We start from the raw sequence: 19,553 nt of genomic DNA on the forward strand, positions 1-19,553 counted from the left end.
GGGCAAAATTCATCCCACTCATTCTTATGGAAAAGCAGAGTTCACGCCCAAGTGTTCTAGTAAGATTCACAGTCCTGGCAGGGAACAAAACCTGTATTTTAAAGCAGACTTACTGAAGGCTGGGAAGTACAGGTTCTGAACATCTCATCTGTACCATTAATGGAGAAAATCTAATCAAATTACAGTTGCATTAATATGGAAAAAAAAAGATCCAAAGGGACAGCAGGGCATCAAAGAAAACACTTATAAGACAAAAAGGGAGAGGTGGGGGGCAGGAGGGGCACCTGCTCCGTACGTCCCTCTTGACAACATGGTCCCAATGCAACTTCCCTGTATGTCTCTGCCATCCCAATCCATACAACCACACAAAACAAAGACTCATGCTCCAACTCACCGTGTCCCTCAGGATAGAAAGACAGAAGCACTATTATGTCCTCTCCTAACATGCAGCCTGCTTGGCTTCTACTGGAACATACACCCACCTTGTGATTTTATAACAAGGTCTTCCTGGACTAAGCCTTGGACTTTCCCATTCTGCCCAGTCTCCTCAACTGGAGGATGTGAGGGTGCAGCTCTTCACCATGATGGGCTGATGCAGATCGATCATAGCAGATGGTGGATCTTAGAGGGTCTAACAGCTCCAATAGCCATTCATTTTGGTAAAGACCACATTTTTTTGATAGCTGACCCACAAATCTCTATTGTTCTCTGGCTTACACTGGTAGAATCCAAGGCAAACTTTAAATGTGAAAACATCATTGCAGGGTAATCTAGAATTTGTGCTGCAATACAAATTCAGGAAGGTAGGAAAACCAGAGTTAAGCTAAAGGTTTCCTTGGATGATGCTTTCAAACTGGCGAAATGAAACTTTAGGAAATGGGAATTACCTTATTATTATTAATCAGAGCTCTAAGGATCACATTACAACTAAATTGCCAGCTGGTGAGGTAAAAACAGACAGGGGAAAATGAGGTACTTGCCTCTTTGTATAGGCTGCCCCTCCTGGAGCAGCAGCCTCCTCCTTCTGAGATGAGCCATATGTCGAGCCAGTGGCCGGTGGACTCTTACCCACGGGACTCTTTTTGGATGGGCTCAAGGACCCCGAGCCATGGTCAAACTGACCTTGGTGAGTCCCACCCTGGTACCCAGCACCACTCTGCAGAGTTGAGCCCATCTGGGATGTGCTGGAAAGTGGAGGGCTAGGTTTTGGCACAGGGCTAGGACGAGGTGACCGCCGCCTCACAACCACAGACTGGAGGGGGCTTTTGAGGGCTGGGCTTCGCTCCCGGGGACTCAGCTCAGATACCCCTGAGGCCCGTGATGCAGAACCAGCACTGTATGTGGTGGCATCCGGCCAAGGCTTTGAGCTCTCAGATGCTTTTGGGTCTTGAGAGGTGCCTCCAGAGAATGGCTGCTCCTTGGCCTCATCTCCCTGGTTATCCCCAGCAGCCTGGGACGGCCGGCTATCCTTGGAAGAGGACTTTTTCTCCTTCGCAGACTTGCGCTTAGAAGATTCAACTCGGCTGTGGTTGGAGGAAGAACGAGAGGAAGAGGAACGCCTTGACCTGTCAGAGGAAGACTTATCGGAGTTTCTGGAGTGGCTCCTGGACCTTGGTGAAGGGGACCTTCTCTTTGGGGACCGGGATCGGGAACGGCCCCGACGAGGACTGTATGCTTGCCGGTAATTCTGCCAATTTGAGCGGTAGTTTCCATAGCCTCCTCGGTTATACTGGCCCCATGGATAAAAGCCTCTGTTGCGCCCACGGAAATAATAGGGCCTCCTATAGCCTCTGTTGTGACCTCGGAAATCTCGATTCTGATAAACTCTTGGGTGATTTCTCTCTCTGTTATGAGCTGGAGAATATGATCTGGAACGAGACCTAGAACTGAAAGAGGGGCAGGGGAGGGAAGAAAAGTTTGAATTTTTGACACAAGCATTTTTATTCAAGAAAAACCTGCCAACAAAGAGGTAAAGCCCTACTCTTATGTATCATTTATTTTCAGTTGTTTTCAAACAAAAGGTAAATAGTTAATCCTCTTATGGCCACATTAAGTACAAAAATTAAAAAAAAAAATCACTTTAACAAACCAGACACGGAGATGACTCATTAATACTACTGTAGCACATTCTACATGGAGATATATTTCTACAATGACTGAGAGAATATAACAATCCTCTTAATGTACTAAACAAACATCATTTTAATATAGTATACTAATTAGTTTCACAGGCCCAGAGGATTTTACAGATAGGTCCCTACGTCACTGAAAGAGAGGAAGAACTGCAAGTTGTGGTACCCAGAGAGGTAAGTCTCTTCAGGTCCTCTGGCCTCACACGGTTTATTCCCTTTTCCACCCACCTCTGTCTGTGCAGGGCTAATTTCTTCACTCCCACTAAGATTCGGGTTTGTGAAATACAGCTGCAACATGTCTAAACCAAAGAACACTTAGAACATGTCTAAACCAAAGGGACTGAGAGACTGCATCAGTTCAAAGCTTAAAAAAATTTCAACTGCAATCAGATCAACAAACCAAACAAATATTGTTGTTGTTTTTTTAAAATGGGAATCTGGGAATGGTCTCATTCTCTAGAAGGTCAAGTTTCTGTGGCTGAACTACACGGTCTTCCACAGGTGCCACAAGAGGGCACCATCTGACCATAACACACCCAAGCACACAAGATGGCAGCAAAGAGACTACAAACACAGCCCCACACCTGCACATCTGTCAGGTCGGTGCTCTTCCTCATTTAACAGCACAGAACTCTAATTTAGCAAAGGCCCATTTCCAGAACTACAGGGATTCAATAGTAATCTAACTCTGTAAAAATTACATGTTCACTATTAAGTGTATTTTTGGAGCAGGGAACTGGAATAGGAGCTTCCTCTGTCCACTTCACGCATCAACCTGATATTGCAGTACCTCCAGGAACTGGGGTGGGATGATATTACATATGTACAAATGCCAGACTTATTGACGACAAGGAGGTCTGTTTCCATCAAAAAGCCAAAAGCTGTACTTGCTGGTATAGGAATCTACTGGGCTTCTTCAACACCACTTATTGTGTCAACTATAATATAGAGCATTAATTGATCACTACTCCTAAGTATTAGCAGTTACCTAGAAATATGTAAAATTACTAGAAAATTCCAAAAAAATATTTCCTTTATATAGAGAATAAAAACCCTTCAGTTCATAAGCAGGCCTTCTCATATCAGACTTAATTGGAACCATACATTTTTATCTGTTTGCTTGTAAGTTTTATAAATAACTCCACTGAGCAATGTGACAGGTTTTAACAACTAAATAAAATGTTATCTTTAGAAAGAAACTTAGAAGATAAAATAGGATTGGTTTCCAACTACCCATTGTGTTCAGGTTCTTTATCTACCCCAAGAACAAGACCTGGTAAAGATGCAGCATACTGCTGGCTGTTAATAGTTGCTATTTAAGTACGATTTTTTTTTAAAAGAAAACAAACTTACCTTTCACACTTTTCATTCGAAAACAGTAACAATACAAGAAAGAAGAAGGGAGAAGCAGATGCGGCTATGAAACTGAATATGACCCGATTTAATGGCTATACTTGAGGTAGGTGATGCACCCCCAGCACTAAGGAGGGTTTAATTCATGTTCCCATCCTCACAGGCTACTGCTGCTTCTGTCACCAATTATTAGTGAGGGCCCTGCGGCACACTGCATCCAAAACCCGCAGTCACTGCACAGATGCAGGAACATGAGTCTCTGCAGATTGCAAATGAAGTTATTTAGAAGTCACTTAAAAGGATACAGTCTGTGAAATATAAGGAAACAACCAATTTTCTCCAGTTTTGTAGAACTCAGCAGTTAAGTTAAATTAAAAACATGGTTTCTCAAACTCTCTGGATAGTATACTTTCCTTATAGGAGAGGGGAAACAAAAGAAAAAAAATCATGTAACAGATAAGCCAGAAATAAAAACTGAACATCTAGTGGCAAATTTATCTGTTTCTAAAAAACAGAGAAGTCAGACTAGAATTAAATATAAAAACATTATTCTAGTGAAGATATTCCTCCAAAATAATCTTCCAGGCATTAAGACAGCACATAGAGCGGCTCCAGACCTACTCCAGCACATCCTGCCTGCCTAAGATATCTTTCCCTCATTTATCGAGTTGATAACCATGCCAAATGATATGTACAATAAGGAGAAGCGATCTGTTCAGAATACCAGTTATCACAAATATTGCAGAGTCGGTTAGCATTTTTCATTTTGGTTTATGTCAGTTCAATTCTCTCAGTTTCGGTTGTACAGACTCTTCTTTTTGAACCAATTACTTCGTTTCCATTTATTAACTTTTTAAATTACCTGTAGAACCAAATGAGCTAAAACTGAGGTTTAAACAGTCCAGATCAAGAGAATCTGGGTGCAAGGTGGAGTTTACTAACAGTCTCTGTTTGGTCCTATGGCCTTGTTAGCAACTTCCTGAGGTAAATATATTCAGTGGATTGTCCCTCTTTCTTGGGGGTTGGGGGTGGTGGTGTGAGAAAATGGGATGGAATTTTACTTTTAGAGACTCTGACACAATTAGGCAACAGACACTCTATCTAGCACAAACCTTGAACAAAGTCTGATATAAAAGTATGTGCCGAAAAAATATGGGAGAGAAAAACAAAGCTAAGACTGGTTACCCTCAAGACATAATGTTATTTTTTTTTTAAATGGAGGGTTTCTTTTGAAGGAGAGACCTAGAGTTTAAAACTTCCTACTCTACACTATATGGAAGTCATCACCATGTATGCACACCTACTTTCTGTTCAATCTCTACTCTGAAATTAATTTTCAAACAGGCTTCTCACAGATTCCATTTAAGAATTAACTTGTTCTTGTTGGGAAGGTGAGGGTAGGGGGGAATCCAATCAATCTGGAGAAGGGCTCTAGGACACTCATCTAAAATAATCAGCAGGGGCTCCAAGTGGCAAAACTGAGAATCATGTCCTTGCCTATTACAACTCTGACAAAAAGAATGATTTTGGTGTTTAAATATTTAAATGATCAACATTTCTCTAACACACAAATAGAAACTTACATTTATTAAAAGGTTCTTACCCACTCACAAAATAAAGTTTTAAAGAATAAAAAATCGAATGCATAACACAGAAAAAAAAAAAAAAGACACTGGAAGTTTGGCACCCTATTCCAAGACATAGCTGAAATAAGGAAATAATCCAACGAAAGGTGTAGAAACTAATTAAAGAATATTGGTGATAAATTCAAAAGAAGTATTTGCACATTTAGTCAGGCAAAATGATGCCTACCATAGTGACTTTTAGGTAGTTTATAAGTGACTACTGATTAGCTTTTTAAGGTTTATTTTAGTGGGTTAAGGTTTCTTTTTCTTACAATGTTGATTGTACTATTTACTCTTCTTAGCTATCTTTTCTTTGCTAATGATGCAACTAAACTTTGGCCTAAGCCTCCAAAAATACTTCAGTGAAAAACAATCTGGTACAGAGATTTGAAGCAAGTAGCTTAAAAAAATTTTTTTTTCTTTCAAAGTGGATGAAAAACAGTATCTGCTGGCAGGAAAGAAAAGGAATTAGGCAAACAGCATGGCAATCAAAGTTGATTTAGAGTTGTAGTGTTTGAAGAGACCTGGAATATCTTACAGCCTAACACTCCACCTCAAGCTAACGCCCTAACTCCACTTGACACTCACAGAAAGAGTCTAACAAAGATCTTCAGAGACCCACACTGACAAACCAATGATGATCTCATTATACGGTCATACCCCCTTACCTCAGCCTGCGCTTCCTTGAACGAGAGACAGAGCGACTTCGGGATCGAGACTTCGAAAATGAACGAGAACGAGATCTTGATGCAGATCTTGATCGAGAAGAGCGAGATCCAGACTTAGATTTGTTTGTTTTTGACATCTCTGAAGAAAGGGTCACTTTTCACTTATACCTAAGAATCAAACAAATGAGTGAGCCTCTTTGCAAACCCGAACTTCTGTGAACACTTAGAAACAAACAAAAAAGATGAAATGACTGCTTTAGAGAGGAGGGAGAGAGTGAGATGTATGGAAATTTATAAAACCATATGTACAATAGATAGCCAATGGGAATCTGCTATATGACTCATGGAACTCAAACAAGGACTCAGTGATAATCTGGAAAGGTGGGATGGGGAGGCAGATGGGAAGGAGGTTCAGGAGGGAGGGGACATGGGTGTACCTATGGCTAATTCTTATTGATGTATTGACAGAAAACCACAAAATTCTGTAAAGCAATTATCCTTCAATTACAAAAATAAATTAAAAAAAAACAAACACTCCTTGCCCTTTTACCAAGGAGGATTTCTAAGCAGTACAATTCCAAACATACCATCCCATAGCAGCCAATGGAAAACCTGACTTGTAATTCTCACTGGAGAACACCATGAAACAGACAAAAATGAAGCAAGCTATCAATAATCTGGGGCATGTAGTCTTTTCTCAACAAGCAGACAAGTTTTGCCAACTAAGTTAACTGTTAATACAAGTAATGAGATGACCTGAGACAGGGTTTTCCCAGTCCTCACAGGAGAAACTCTATGCAGTGGCATCTTGGTTATAGAGTAGGTGGAATTTCTGACCATTTATTTCCCTACTTCCTGGACCCTGAAGCCATGAGGCATATCCTTAATATTTACTTCAAAGGAAAAGGTTTAAAATGTAAGAGACTATTCTCAAATACTGTAATGCCACAACAGGATGTAGTACATCATGTAATATACAGGACATTAATCCATAAACACAGGAATAAAGTAATTTATAAGGAGAAGAACCATTAATTTTCTTTTAGCCTGTCACTACCTTTAAGAGCCAACCTTCTTTTGGGGTCACTTTCCCATGAAAAAAAAAAATCGTCTTTTCTTTTTTTCAAAGATCATAAAGCTAGTTAATAGCCAAACCAGGTAAGAACTACAGGACCTAATTCCGTCACACCTCACTGCTTAACAAAAGATTCTTTTATGTAAAGGGAAAATAATAACCGATGAACATTTCACCCTTCTCTCTCAGATTTTCTTGTTATTCAGATCCCAGCTCAAAAGCTCTCTCTCCAGAGGCTTGCCCTGGCCACCCAATCAAAAGCCATTTTCTAAGGTATAGTCCAATACCTTGTTTTCTTCTTCAGAGTACTCAATCTAGGACTTGAAACTTATTTACTTTGCACTTGTTTACTTTGCTTTTCCACCTGTACTCAAGTAGAACGCAAGCTCCCACTGGCAAAAATCTCTTATTTACTGATGGATCCTCAATGCCCAGAACAGCAAACACTTAGATAATATTTTTATTATCTTATCCTCAAGGAAGGTATCATTGCATCCGTTTTTACAGATGAGGATACTGAGCACATAAAAGAAGGTAACTAACTTGTCCAAGGCACACAGCTTTAAGTGGCAGGGCTGGGATTTGAACCCAGGTGAGCTGGCTCCAAACCAGTGTTCTTTAACTACCATTATATTATACGGTCGTGCCAGAGACTTGTGGGATGAATAAATGATTCCAAGTCTCCACTCCTATGGAGTTCAGGATCTGGTAAAGAGAGCGAGACCGAGACAAACTGAAAGACAGTATTTGTTTATAATTACTATTAAGTTTTAGATCTGAATTTTAAGAACTTTTGGAAAGGCAAAGAAGTCCAGGAAGCTTCTATAGCTCCAGATCACAGGGATTATAACCATAATAATTTCAAGATATATAATTTAGAAGAGGGCTGAGAAACGGCTAGGAAGCCAAAGACAAAGGGTGGTGAGGAAGTGACTGCTAAATGAGGATACCAAAGGCCTACATCTAGATCCTGCTAAAAGGACCAAACTGTTATATGCTCTAGCAAGGTTAAAGATGTTCAGTTTGGAGCCAATTTTCGCCAGCAGTGTCACTGTACAAAGCCAGGGTAGAAGAATAAGTTATTTGGGGATATAGGGTGGAGGTGCAAATAAGCAACTTACAGAAACTGAATATTGAAAACACACTGTTTTTCTGTTTGGCCTTCAATATATTTGGGGATTCTTTGGGTTCATTCCTGCTCAATGGCTTTTTTCTGTTACAAGTCTAGGGATATCTTTGCTTAGTAACTTCTCTGTCCAATTTTCAATTTTAGCTTAGGCGAGAAATAAAAATCCTTTTAGCTCACTTTTACACAACAGGTGGACAATATCAGACTTTAAAAGAAAAGGGTGGGAATTCCCTGGTGATCCAGTGGTTAGGACTCTGTACTTTCACTGCTAAGAGTGCAGGTTCAATCACTGGTCAAGAACTAAGATCCTGCAAGCCGTGCTAAGCGGCCAAAAACAAAAATTAAAAAAAGAAAGAAAGAAAAAAGGAGATGGGGGAACAAGTTAGTAAAACAGGAAATATTCATTTCCACTCCCAGACATTGGAAAATTAAGACATTTTCATTAACAGGAAGAGAAAGCTGTCACTTAAATACAAATAGAGCTAAATTTAACAGTTTTATATATATTAAACTTACTAGAGTTGACAAGTATATTCAAGAGTCACTTACTGTGACACCACCCTCACTTTCAGAACTGCTTTAATGTGAGAGTTAAGAGGAATAACTCTGGATGATACAAAACCAGAGCTGGAAATAGATCAAATGAATACCTTAACTCATTCACAAGAACTCTTGAAAGCCGACAAACAATGATAAGTTAAAGCAGACTTGGTCTTTGCCTCCATGGAACTTATAATCTAGAGTTGCAGATAGACAATAAACAAGTGAGCAAGCAAAAACGTAATTCTGGTAAGTACTAGGAAGATGGCAAAAAAAAAGCATAAATATGGGCAAATTTATAAAGTGTGGTAGCAAGAGACTCGGGTTCAACCCCTGGGTTGGGAAGATCCCCTAGAATAGGATATGGCAACCTACTCCAGTATTCCTGCCTGGAAAATTTTATCGACAGAGGAGCTTGGCAGGCTACAGTCTTTGGGGTCACAAAGAGTCTAACACAGCTGAGCACACATGCACAGAGAGACTTATTTAGGTGGGATGGTCCAGAGATGGCGTTTAAGCTGTCACCTGAAGACTATGAAAGAGCAAGTCACATGGAAAAGGAAAGGTCCAAAAGACTGAGAAGTCTTTTCTCTTGATATACATAAACAGATATAAAACACAAACATTTTAGTGTAAGGCAGGGACAACCATATCTAAAGCTATCTGATCAAATTACTAAAATTCATTCAAAACAACTCTCAGTTTTATTTTGAAGACTTTTTAAATGTCACTGCCATTACACATAGCTTTTCCCATTTCTAACATTTCTTCCATGTCTATGCTCTAAAAATATTATGGAGAGTGAGACAGACAAATACCACCTTGGAAAACAACTTAGCACCTTTTACATGTTACGAGAATCTAGCATTTGGTTTCTGTTCAAATGAAAACTTCTTCCAAAGGAGATTTTGTTTCTTCAGCAATGCCTACTTTTAATGTGCTGTTTCATTTAGAATAAGATAGCCATGTTCCTACACCAGCAATATAAAAGAATCCAACTATTGAACAAGTAGTGATCAGCATGCTAGCAGGCAGAAACATAAGACACATTTCCTAAACTCCTAAGTTAAGGAAGGGCTGGTATGATCCAAATAAATATCCTCGAACTTTCCAAGATCCTTCAGATGATGAGGTTTCCTATCCACATCATCACCCGATTTGCCACTGAAACAATTCCAGTTTGTCCTCCTTCACTGGGATACTGAAAACTATTTAGACACTATTAATGCATCCTAAGATTGCTCATTCTGCCAGCCACACGGAATGCTGATTCAGAGTGAGATGAGTCACTAAGGCCCTCAAGTTCTTTCTCATAAACCCTCAGCTGCAAAATGTCCTCCTCCTCCATCCTGTACTGACACTACTGTTGTTCTATGCCCCCCTCTTTTAAATTTAAAACCCAGGTGCAGAATTCAAACAGCCTTCTGAAATCATTTCAGATACAATCCTGTCACTTGGACCAAGGGTTTATCTTTCAAACTGTTTTGCAGAGCCACCTGAGAGGAGTTTCCAGACCCATCACTCTTTTTGAAACACAAGCATTCACCACCAAACCACTTGTCTTTGGAAGAACAGATACATTTTACTTAAAGCAAAAGTCTTAAGGTATATAATTACATGATTTCTATATCATTAAAAACACAGATTTTGAGACTTCCCTAGTGATCCAGTGGCTAAGATTCCATGCTCACAATGCAGGAGACCTGGGTTTGATCCCTAGTCAGAGAACTAGATCTCATATGCTGCAACTAAGACCCAGCACTGCCAAATAAATAAGCTTTTTTTTTTTTAAATGTAGATTCTATTTTTTACCTCCAAGCAAAAAGAGTAATATTGACAGAAAGGGCCAAAGAAAGCTTCTTTACATTAAAGACTCTCAAAGATAAGAAAGAATTCAATTATTCCTTCCCCCTTCTCATGCTGGATTGTTAAGTTTCTTCTTAAGTGTCCCTAGCGACTGTGCCAGCATTGTGCTTGGCACATGGTAGACGTCTGCTGAATTCACCAGAAGGGACATTCTGGGAGTATTTAATACTGTTTGCCCCATGTTTGGAACACTGTGGATAGGTTTCACTGGGCAGGAGACTGAGTTCCTAATACTAAGTAGTGCCAAATATAGCCTCTCAACAGGCTGCCCCAGAGCTTCAACTTCGCAGCCCTAAACAGTCAAGCTACATATAAACCATGCAACTAATCCATAAATACTAGGTTTATATTCCAAAAGGTCCTTCTCAGAAAAGATTTAACTACTTATTTTCTTTCACAGAAAGATTTACTACTAATCAAGCAAATAAAAATGGAAAGCAAACATACTATAACCTGAAAACAAAACAAGAACGTAAAACAGACCTACAGCCTTCCTAACATGTAAAACCAATTCAGAACTAAGTCCTTTAAAGCCCTCTGAACCCATGAAAGGATGTAGGAATTGTGTTGGGCCAGGGAACTAATGTACGTGGTTAACAATTTGCTCTCTGATTATCTGTATCTGTTTTCAATGACTCCACTGCCGTACTTAATGTCTATACAGGGCTTTGCTGGGCAAACCACTTTTTTCCCTTCTCTCATTTCCATTAATATTAAACTTAGTACTTCACAGGATATTCAATTTCCTCGAGAATCTTGTGGACCTTAAAGAGCATATTCACAGCATTTCTCATCTCATCTCTCACTTCAGCATCCACATTACAACCAATCTAAAATCAAACAATGGGCTTCCCTGGTGGCTCAGAGGGTAAAGAATCTGCCTGTCATGCAGGAGACCCAGGTTCAATCCCTGGTTGGGGAACTAGATCCCACATGCGGCAACTGAGTTTGAATGCTACAGCTAAAAAATCCAAGCCAAATAAATAAATAAGAAAAAAATAAATAAATAAAATAAAATCAAACAAAGTACTGGTATTCTGATAAACACCAACCTCTTCTAGCACGACCTGCTTTCCCTGCAGCAATTAAACACACACAACTGCCTCTCATTTTGAGTTATGAGAATATATGAATATCATGAAACTTACATCACTAATTCTCACTCCAAGGACTCACAACTCAAGAAAGGAGTGTTACAAAGGAACATTTATTTTAATCTGCTTAATTTAGGTTACAGGACACAAACAAGATCTAAGCCTAGAGAATTTCAGGACAGGATCAATAAGCACTACCCTCTAAAAGTAAACTAACAGTCAAAACAATGGATAAAAACAATCACCTGTGGAAATCTTTCCAAGAAATAGCTTTCCAAATAGAAACGCAAAAACCTTGGCATAAGACCTAGAATCCCTTTAAGGTAAGTCCCTAATTTAAGATGTAAAACTCCGTAAGATACACACACTGACATGAGTTTATAAAAAAACACGTTTTTAGTAATGAATGAATATGGATGGGAAAATGAAACGTGGGAATCTGCATCTTTTTATAGTTCAGAGAAAGAAAAGGCTATGCTTTAATGACCCATACCATACATACATACATTTGTTTAGGCCAAGCCGTGCAGCTCATGGGATCTTAGTTTCCCAACTAGGGATTGAACTCGGGCCTTCAGCAGAGACAGCGTATAGTCCTAACCACTGGACCGCCAGGAAGTCCCCATAGTAATAATTTAAAGAAAAAATATCTATGTAAAAGTCAGGGGACTACAGAGTTTAAGTTTAAAAGTTAGCACACAGTCTACAGAACAATACAGATTTTTGTCCTGCTCTGAGACAGGTTAGGGGTGCGTATGTGAGTGCTCAATCGCTCAGTCATGTCCGACTCTTTAGACCTGTAGCCCACCAAGCCCTCTGTCCAGGGGATTATCCACACAACAATACTGGAGTGGACTGCCATTTCCTTCTTCAGGGGGATCTTCTTGATCCAGGGATTGAACCCTCATCTCCTGCATTGGCAGGCAGATCCTTTACCACTAAGCCACCCAGGAAGCCACAAAGTTGGGGGGTGGGGGTGTGACATTTATTTGTATCTAGCAATTTAAGGTTTCCAGGATACTTGTGTTGACAATGGGGGTAAGTATTTTATATTGGAATTATCCTGAACAACCAGGACTCATCACTTACTCAAGCAGGACAATTCAGCTACCCTGATTTGATGGACTTACTATTTAGGACTGTCTAGCTTCTCTTGCTCTATTTGGAGTATGTTCATCAAAAATCCTTCTAACTTGAAGTCTGGTCTCTGGATGGACCAGCCTACCAGAAAACACCCTAGGCAAATATTGGCTTTCCTAATAAATACATATCCATCAGAAATTGATTCCCTGGCACTTCATCAATAACACCTGTGCCAAACAAGGAGCTCTGAACCTTTAGCATTATGTCACTTTATATACACAAAACTCATTAATCCTACATTCTGTACCTGTTTTACTGAAGAGCAAACCATGATTTATGGAGTTAGGCAACTTGTCCCCAAAGTTCTACAGCTAGTTAAGTCCAAAATTCAAACACACATCTTTCCAACATTGTGCTAGTGATTCACCATTACCACACAGGCTACCCCCATGTTGTACTCCATCAATCAGCTTCTTGTGAATCTGATCAGCTTAAAAATAACAAAACTCTGTTTCTGAAGCATAATTATCTCTTAAAATATTTGGTTCATAAACCAGCCAAACTGAAATGCTTAACTAAAGCAGCCAACAGTTCTCTTCCCCCACTATCTGCTAACTCACATGCAAAAAATAGAAACAGGCTCTGCCTGCAACATGTCTGCCCAAGATAGCAGAAATGTTTCTGCTGTGTATGATTTTAGAAAGTCCAAACTAGGAAAGCCACAGCCAGCTGTAGAGAACAAAGAGCTTCATGTAACAAGAGACTAATAATAAGAAACATATTCCAAAGCAGCTACGCCATGTTACTTCCCCATCAGCAGCGTATGAGGGTTCCAATCTCTCTGCATCTCCAACACTTATTGTCTTTTTATTATTGAGCTATAAGACTTCATAAATTATGGATGCATGCATGCATGCTAACTTGCTTCAGTTGAGTCCAACTCTTTGTGACCCTACGGACTGTAGCCTGCCAGGCTCCTATGTCCATGGGATTCTCCAGGCAAGAATACTGGAATAGGTTGCCATGCCCTCCTCCAGGGGATCTTCCCAACCCAGGGATCAAACCTGCGTCTTTTACGTCTCCTGCACTGGCAGGCGAGTTTTTTACCATTAGCGCCACCTGGGAATCCCAAATTATGGAAACAGGTATATTAGACATACCCTTTGTAACAAGTTTCTCCCAATTTGTAGGCTGCCTTCCATTTTCTTGACAAAGACCTTTAAAGAAAAGAGCTTTTGTTTGGTTTTCTCTAAAGTCCAATTTATCTTATTTATCCTTTTGTTCCTTGTGCTTTTGGTGTCATATCTAAGAATGGTTTGCCCAAGGTCACAAAGATTTATTCCTAGGTTTTCTTCAAAGAATTTTATAGTTTTTAGCTCTTCCATTTAAGTCCATAATCCATTTTGATTTAAATTTTATGTTATGGTGTGAGGTAAGGATCCCATTTCACTTTTTTGCATATGGATATCCAAATGTCTTAGTACTACTTGTTGAAGAGACTAGTCTTATCCTACTGAAATGTACTGGCCATCTTTGTCAAAAATCAATTCACCATAAATGTGAGGGTTTATTTCTGTACCTTCAATTTTATTCCATTGACCTGTATGTCTATCCTTATGCCAGTCTTGATTAATGTAGCTTTGTGGATATTCTGAAAACAGAAAAATGCAGGTTTTCCAACCTCCTCCTGCGCAGAGAATTTTGGCAATTCTGAGTCCCTTACATTTTCAGATAAATTTTAGCATTAGCACATCAATTTCTGCAAAGAAAAAAACAGAAATCAAACAGCTGAGATTTTGTCAAAGATTGTTTTGAATCTGTAGATCAGTTTGGAGAGAGCTATCATCTTCACAACGTTAAGTCTTCCAACTTGTGAACGTGGGATGTCTTTCCACAGGGTTTGTAGTTTTTTTCAGAGTATAAATTTTGTGTTCATTTTGTTACATTCATCCCTAAGAATTTTACTCTTCTTGATGCTATTGGAAATGAACTGTTTTTCTATTTCATTCTGATTGTTCATTGCTGTGTGTGGTTAGTCACTCAGTCATGTCCAACTCTTTATGAGCTCATGGACTATAGCCTGCCAGGCTCCTCTGTCCATGGGGATTCTCCAGGCAAGAATCCTGGAGTGGGTTGCCATGCCCTCATCCAGGGGATCTTCCCAACCCAGGGATGAAACCCAGATCTCACTCACTGCGGTGGATACTTTACCATCTGAGCCATTAGGGAAGCAGTCGTTAGTGTATAGAAATACAATTCATTTTTGTATACTCATCTTGTATCCTTTAACATTACTGAATTTATATATTAGTTCTACTAGTTTTCAATGGATTCCTTAAGATTTTCTACATAAGATCATATCATCTGCAAAAGAGATAGTTTTACTTCTTCCCCTGAGTTAGATGACTTTTATTTCATTTTAATGCCTAACTGCCCTGATTAGAACCTCTGGTACAATGCTGAACAGAAATGAAGAAAGTGGACATTCTTCTCTTGTTCCTGAACTTAGGGCAAAAACACTGTCTTCTTTTCACCTTTAAGTACAATGATACCTGTAGTTTTTTCTCACAGATGTCTATTATTGGATTGAGGAAGTTCCTTTTATTCCTAGTTGGTTAAATAGTTTTATTATGAAAAACTGTTGGGATTTTTTTTTCATGTTTGTACTGTATTTACTGAGATGATCAAGTGGTTTTGGTCCTTTATGCTACTGTATTACACTGATTTTCAACAGTTACCACCTAACATCTGCTTTTACAATAGGTCTTAAAATTAGTCTTTTTCTTATTTATGGATCTCTAACATAACCTTAATCGGAGAAGGCAATGGCACACCACTCCAGTACTCTTGCCTGGAAAATCCCATGGACAGAGGAGCCTGGTAGGCTACAATCCATGGGGTCGCTAACAGTCAGACACGACTGAGTGACTTTACTTTCACTTTTCCCTTTCATGCACTGGAGAAGGAAATGGCAACCCACTCCAGTACTCTTGCCTGGAGAATCCCAGGGACGGCGGAGCCTGGTAGGCTGCCATCTATGGGGTCGCACAGAGTCAGACACGACTGAAGCGACTTAGCAGCAGCAGCAACATAACCTTAATAGAATGGACTGACCCCATATGGGCCTCCACTCCCTGTCCCTTGCCCCAGGAACTGCTATCTTTGCTCTCGCTAGAGGACAGCACTTTTCCAGATAGATGGCTCTACATTTGGTACTGCTGCTAACCAAGTAAGTTTAACAATTCAGGATACCAAACCAAAGAGGCTACAAAATTAACTGGTCAGAGATCATGTCTGATTTGTTCTCCCTTTCATGCACAGCACTTGACCACAGAGTGGACACTCAGTATGTGCTAATGAACAGGCTTGTTTCACACTTCCTCTTCCTTCTCCACTCTCTTTATCACACAAGCAGGAATAATAAAAGAAGCGTTCACCAAATATTAACAATCCAATCCAAGGATAAAATTAAGCATGAACCACAGTCCTAATAACTACTGCTAAACTAGAAGTTGAGCTTATTCGTATCCCTTCTCTATCTTCCTCGATAGCAGAAAAGGTCAAACTGATCTCAGTCTTTAGCAGACTTTTACATTTCAATTAGTAGTACCAGGTCAGAGTGAAACTCCACCGCCAGTAAGTCCAGTCAAGACAGCTCTGCTCTCAACAGTCACTAAAGGCAAGATGTAGAAAATTCTCGAACAAACTGACTAAAATTAAAGAAAGACAGATCCAAAAATCAGCCAAGAAAGAAACTCACAGCTCACAAAGGGCTGCAGGCAAAGGACCGGGCCTGACTGTAGGCTCTGTGTGCCTCTGGATAGGTGCAGGAAAGCAGAGCTCAGGTGACATGTGTCAAATGTGTTTACTATTTTATGCTCTCCTCTGGAGATTATCCTCTCCTGAGCGAAAGAGAATCAAGAGCAGCTATGGGTATCTCTAGGGTTAACACTTTCCCAAGACTTCACACCCCACTCCCCATATCCCTGAAGAAATGTAAGTTCAGAGACCCCTTCCTGACATTTACTCTATTAAGCAGCTCTCTTGAATTATTAAATAAACCCACAAATATAATACTAATTTCAATTCTGAGGTCTTAAAATTTATAGAGGCAAATATCCACATATGCATTGAGCACCTTTCTAAAAGGAGAGAAGGATCCTTTGGGGAGAAGGGCAGTTTTATTGCTGAAACAATTTAATGATATAATAAAAGGTTTGCCCTCGCCTATATTACAAAATCAAAGTTATTCTGGATTCAGTACTAAAATTCTTTAACTTTTTCACACTATACTCTATGTAATTTGATAGAACACGTTTTTCAAATGTGTAACATGTAGGTGAGTCAAAGTCGCTCAGTTGTGTCCAACTCTTTGCGACCCCATGGAATTCTCCAGGCCAGAATACTGGAGTAGGTAGCCAATCCCTTCTCCAGGGGATCTTCCCAACCCAGGGATCGAACCCAGGTCTCCCACATTGCAGGCGCTTCTTTACCAGCTGAGCCACAAGGGAAGCCCCAGTGTATAGGTACAGATATAGATATAAAACATACCTACATAAGCACACGTAGCAAACTATTAACAGTGGTTACCTCTGTGGAACTGAAAGGAAGACATGAAGAGGAAGGGGGCAGGAAAAGGGAAAGACATGAAATGGGACCGACAGGATGGGAGCATGTGCTTCTTATTTTACATATACATTTTTTTAGCTAATGAGTTTACAGGTGACTTCCCCGTACCAGGCTTTTTAAAAAAGTTGTTAATAACATTCATACAGTTAATGGTGTTGATTCTCTTAATGTGGAATCAAACACCTACCTACTTTCTTCAGACATATTTTAAAAATCTAGACAAGTAATTTCCACATAACTCGAAATAAATAAAACTGCACTTTAACTATTCAAAGTCCATTCTGAGGAAAACTTTATTACAATGGAATTTTTTCCCTCTTTTATTACTTAAAAGAAGGCTAAGAAAGGCCAGCCTAATAGCCAACTAGGCTCTATTTTTTTTCTTTAATATTTTTATTATGGAGGTATTGAGTCAAACATAGACAAAAGTAGAAAAAAATAATGTAAGGAACCCAAATGCATCCATCATCCAGCTTTCAAAAAATTATCAACTCTTCCCAGGTGGGCTCAATTCATGTCAAAATCCTAAGTAGTCTAAGTGGATATATCCAGTCTCTGCAGCTATTTCCCCAAGTATATGAGCTCACTCACTCATTCACTCACCCAGCATCAGACACTCTGCAACCCCGTGGACTATAGCCCGCCAGACTCTTCTGTCCATGGGATTATTCCAGCAAGAATACTAGAGAGGGTTGACATTTTCTCCTCCAACAAGTCTTCCCAACCCAGGAATCAAAACCTTGTATCCTGTATTGCCAAGCGGATTCTGTACCAATAAGCCACCTGGGAAGCCCCTATTTCCCCATACCTTTTCCGTTAAAAAAAAAGAGAGAGAGAGAAAATCCTTCCATTAAGAAATCCAGAATTGTGGGAGTTCCCTGGTGGTCCAGCACTAGGATTTGCCACTTTCACTGTGGAGGCCCGGGTTGAATCTCTGGTCATGGAACAGAGAATCTGCAAGCCTGCATGGGAGGAGGAAAAATAAAACCCAGGCATGCAATGAGAGGACCCAAAAGGTTTGTATCTATATGCTGCTCCGTGTGCGCTCTGAAAATAAGTCTAAAAAGGTGATCATTTATATCAGCAAATAACAATGACTCTGATTTCAGTTCAAACACATTTAAAGTAAATTCCAAAGTGTAACCTTAAACTGCCTCCTAATTACAGGACATGAGTAGTCCAAAATACCACTGTGGGTTGCTTCATCAACTTGTTTTGAGAAGTGTGACTACCTCATAACAAGTGAGCAATTATGATGAGAGGAAGAAAATATACATTAATAAACTACATTTTTGGGTTAGCAAGGCAAAAAAGTTAAAGCTTCTAATTCTACAGAGTCCAAAATTCACATAAAAATTGTCAGCTCACTTCAACTGTTTATTTGGCATTTGGAGAAATTATTTTACACAGTAATTTTTTTACCAATGTGCTTTTATCTTAGCCTTACTATCAACTTCCCTGAAAATAACCCTTCATTAATAAGAGCATATATTTTAGTTCCCTTATGCTAACAATGGACCTGTTTACAAAACAAATTCTCAACTGTTCTTCTTAATGGCTGTTGTCAGGCTGGAAAGAATTCAAAGGAGAAACCAGCTCTGGAAAACTTCACAGAAACAATTCAGCACAGGGACCCCTTTGTGTTCACAAACTAGAGGGTTAAGGGATAGCCAGGAAAGCGCATACCCTCCGAGAAACAGTATCTGGCCTTTGGTTCTTATGACAAGTAACTGCAGCAAAAGGCCCAACTCTGTTATGTGTTTTCACTACTTAAAAAAAAAAGTAATTTATGTTAGTTACCCATGGACACACAGATAATTTTTCAAAGTGAAAATCAGAAAAATTTCCTTAATGCTTAAGAAGCATTAAGAAAGCTTCCCTGAGGGCAAGCTCTGAAGTAGTTTAAAAGTGTATCAATTAAGGAATGGAAAGCCTGACATACAGATACACATGGATAATTTGTCAAGAATACTGCCAATGTGGGAAGTTCTAGCCAGGTGGATTAGCCAAGCTCTCCTTCACAAAGGTTCAATTCCAAGCCCTCCAAAAGTCAATCTCTGTCCCTTCTTTTCCAGCCCTAATTTCTCTGGAGAGCAAACAGGAGCACGGCATTATTTAATCTCTTAGAAAATTCATAATAAACTGCCCAGCGAAACAGAAAAAAAATGATGAGGACTTTTGGCCCTCTCTTCCAACTTGAGAAAAAGAAGTAATCCCTTTCTAACAGTATAGCTATTTACATTGGATGCTTTGGGCTGCCAAATGCCAAAAAGACCTGTTTTGACAGAGTTCTTTCCAAAAGCCACCAGAAACCTGTGTTCTGTGGGTGGGTAGGACTGTGGGCTCCTGCCTGGCTGGT

General features: G+C 39.6%; 1 protein-coding gene and 1 non-coding gene across 11 annotated transcripts in view; one reads left to right on the forward strand and one right to left on the reverse strand.

The window, feature by feature from the left end:
• THRAP3 (thyroid hormone receptor associated protein 3) overlaps window positions 1-19,553 on the reverse strand; it is a 70,767-nt gene that overhangs the window by 13,253 nt on the left and 37,961 nt on the right. For all 10 annotated transcript variants that reach the window (XM_081488860.1, XM_081488864.1, XM_081488855.1 and 7 more), the window contains 2 exons: window positions 5,779-5,946; window positions 981-1,886 (listed from right to left, as the gene is read on the reverse strand). In XM_081488860.1, coding sequence (XP_081344986.1) covers window positions 981-1,886; window positions 5,779-5,915 — 1,043 coding nt within the window. In that variant the 5' untranslated portion in view covers window positions 5,916-5,946. The remainder of the gene's footprint in view (window positions 1-980; window positions 1,887-5,778; window positions 5,947-19,553) is intronic.
• Window positions 11,239-11,310, forward strand: TRNAD-GUC (transfer RNA aspartic acid (anticodon GUC)). The gene has a single exon. It is a non-coding gene; the product is annotated as a tRNA-Asp (tRNA).

This window comes from Giraffa tippelskirchi, chromosome 5 (genome assembly GCF_054371585.1).
Source record: "Giraffa tippelskirchi isolate mGirTip1 chromosome 5, T2T-mGirTip1v1.2.pri, whole genome shotgun sequence".
Classification (NCBI taxonomy): Eukaryota; Metazoa; Chordata; class Mammalia; order Artiodactyla; family Giraffidae; genus Giraffa; species Giraffa tippelskirchi.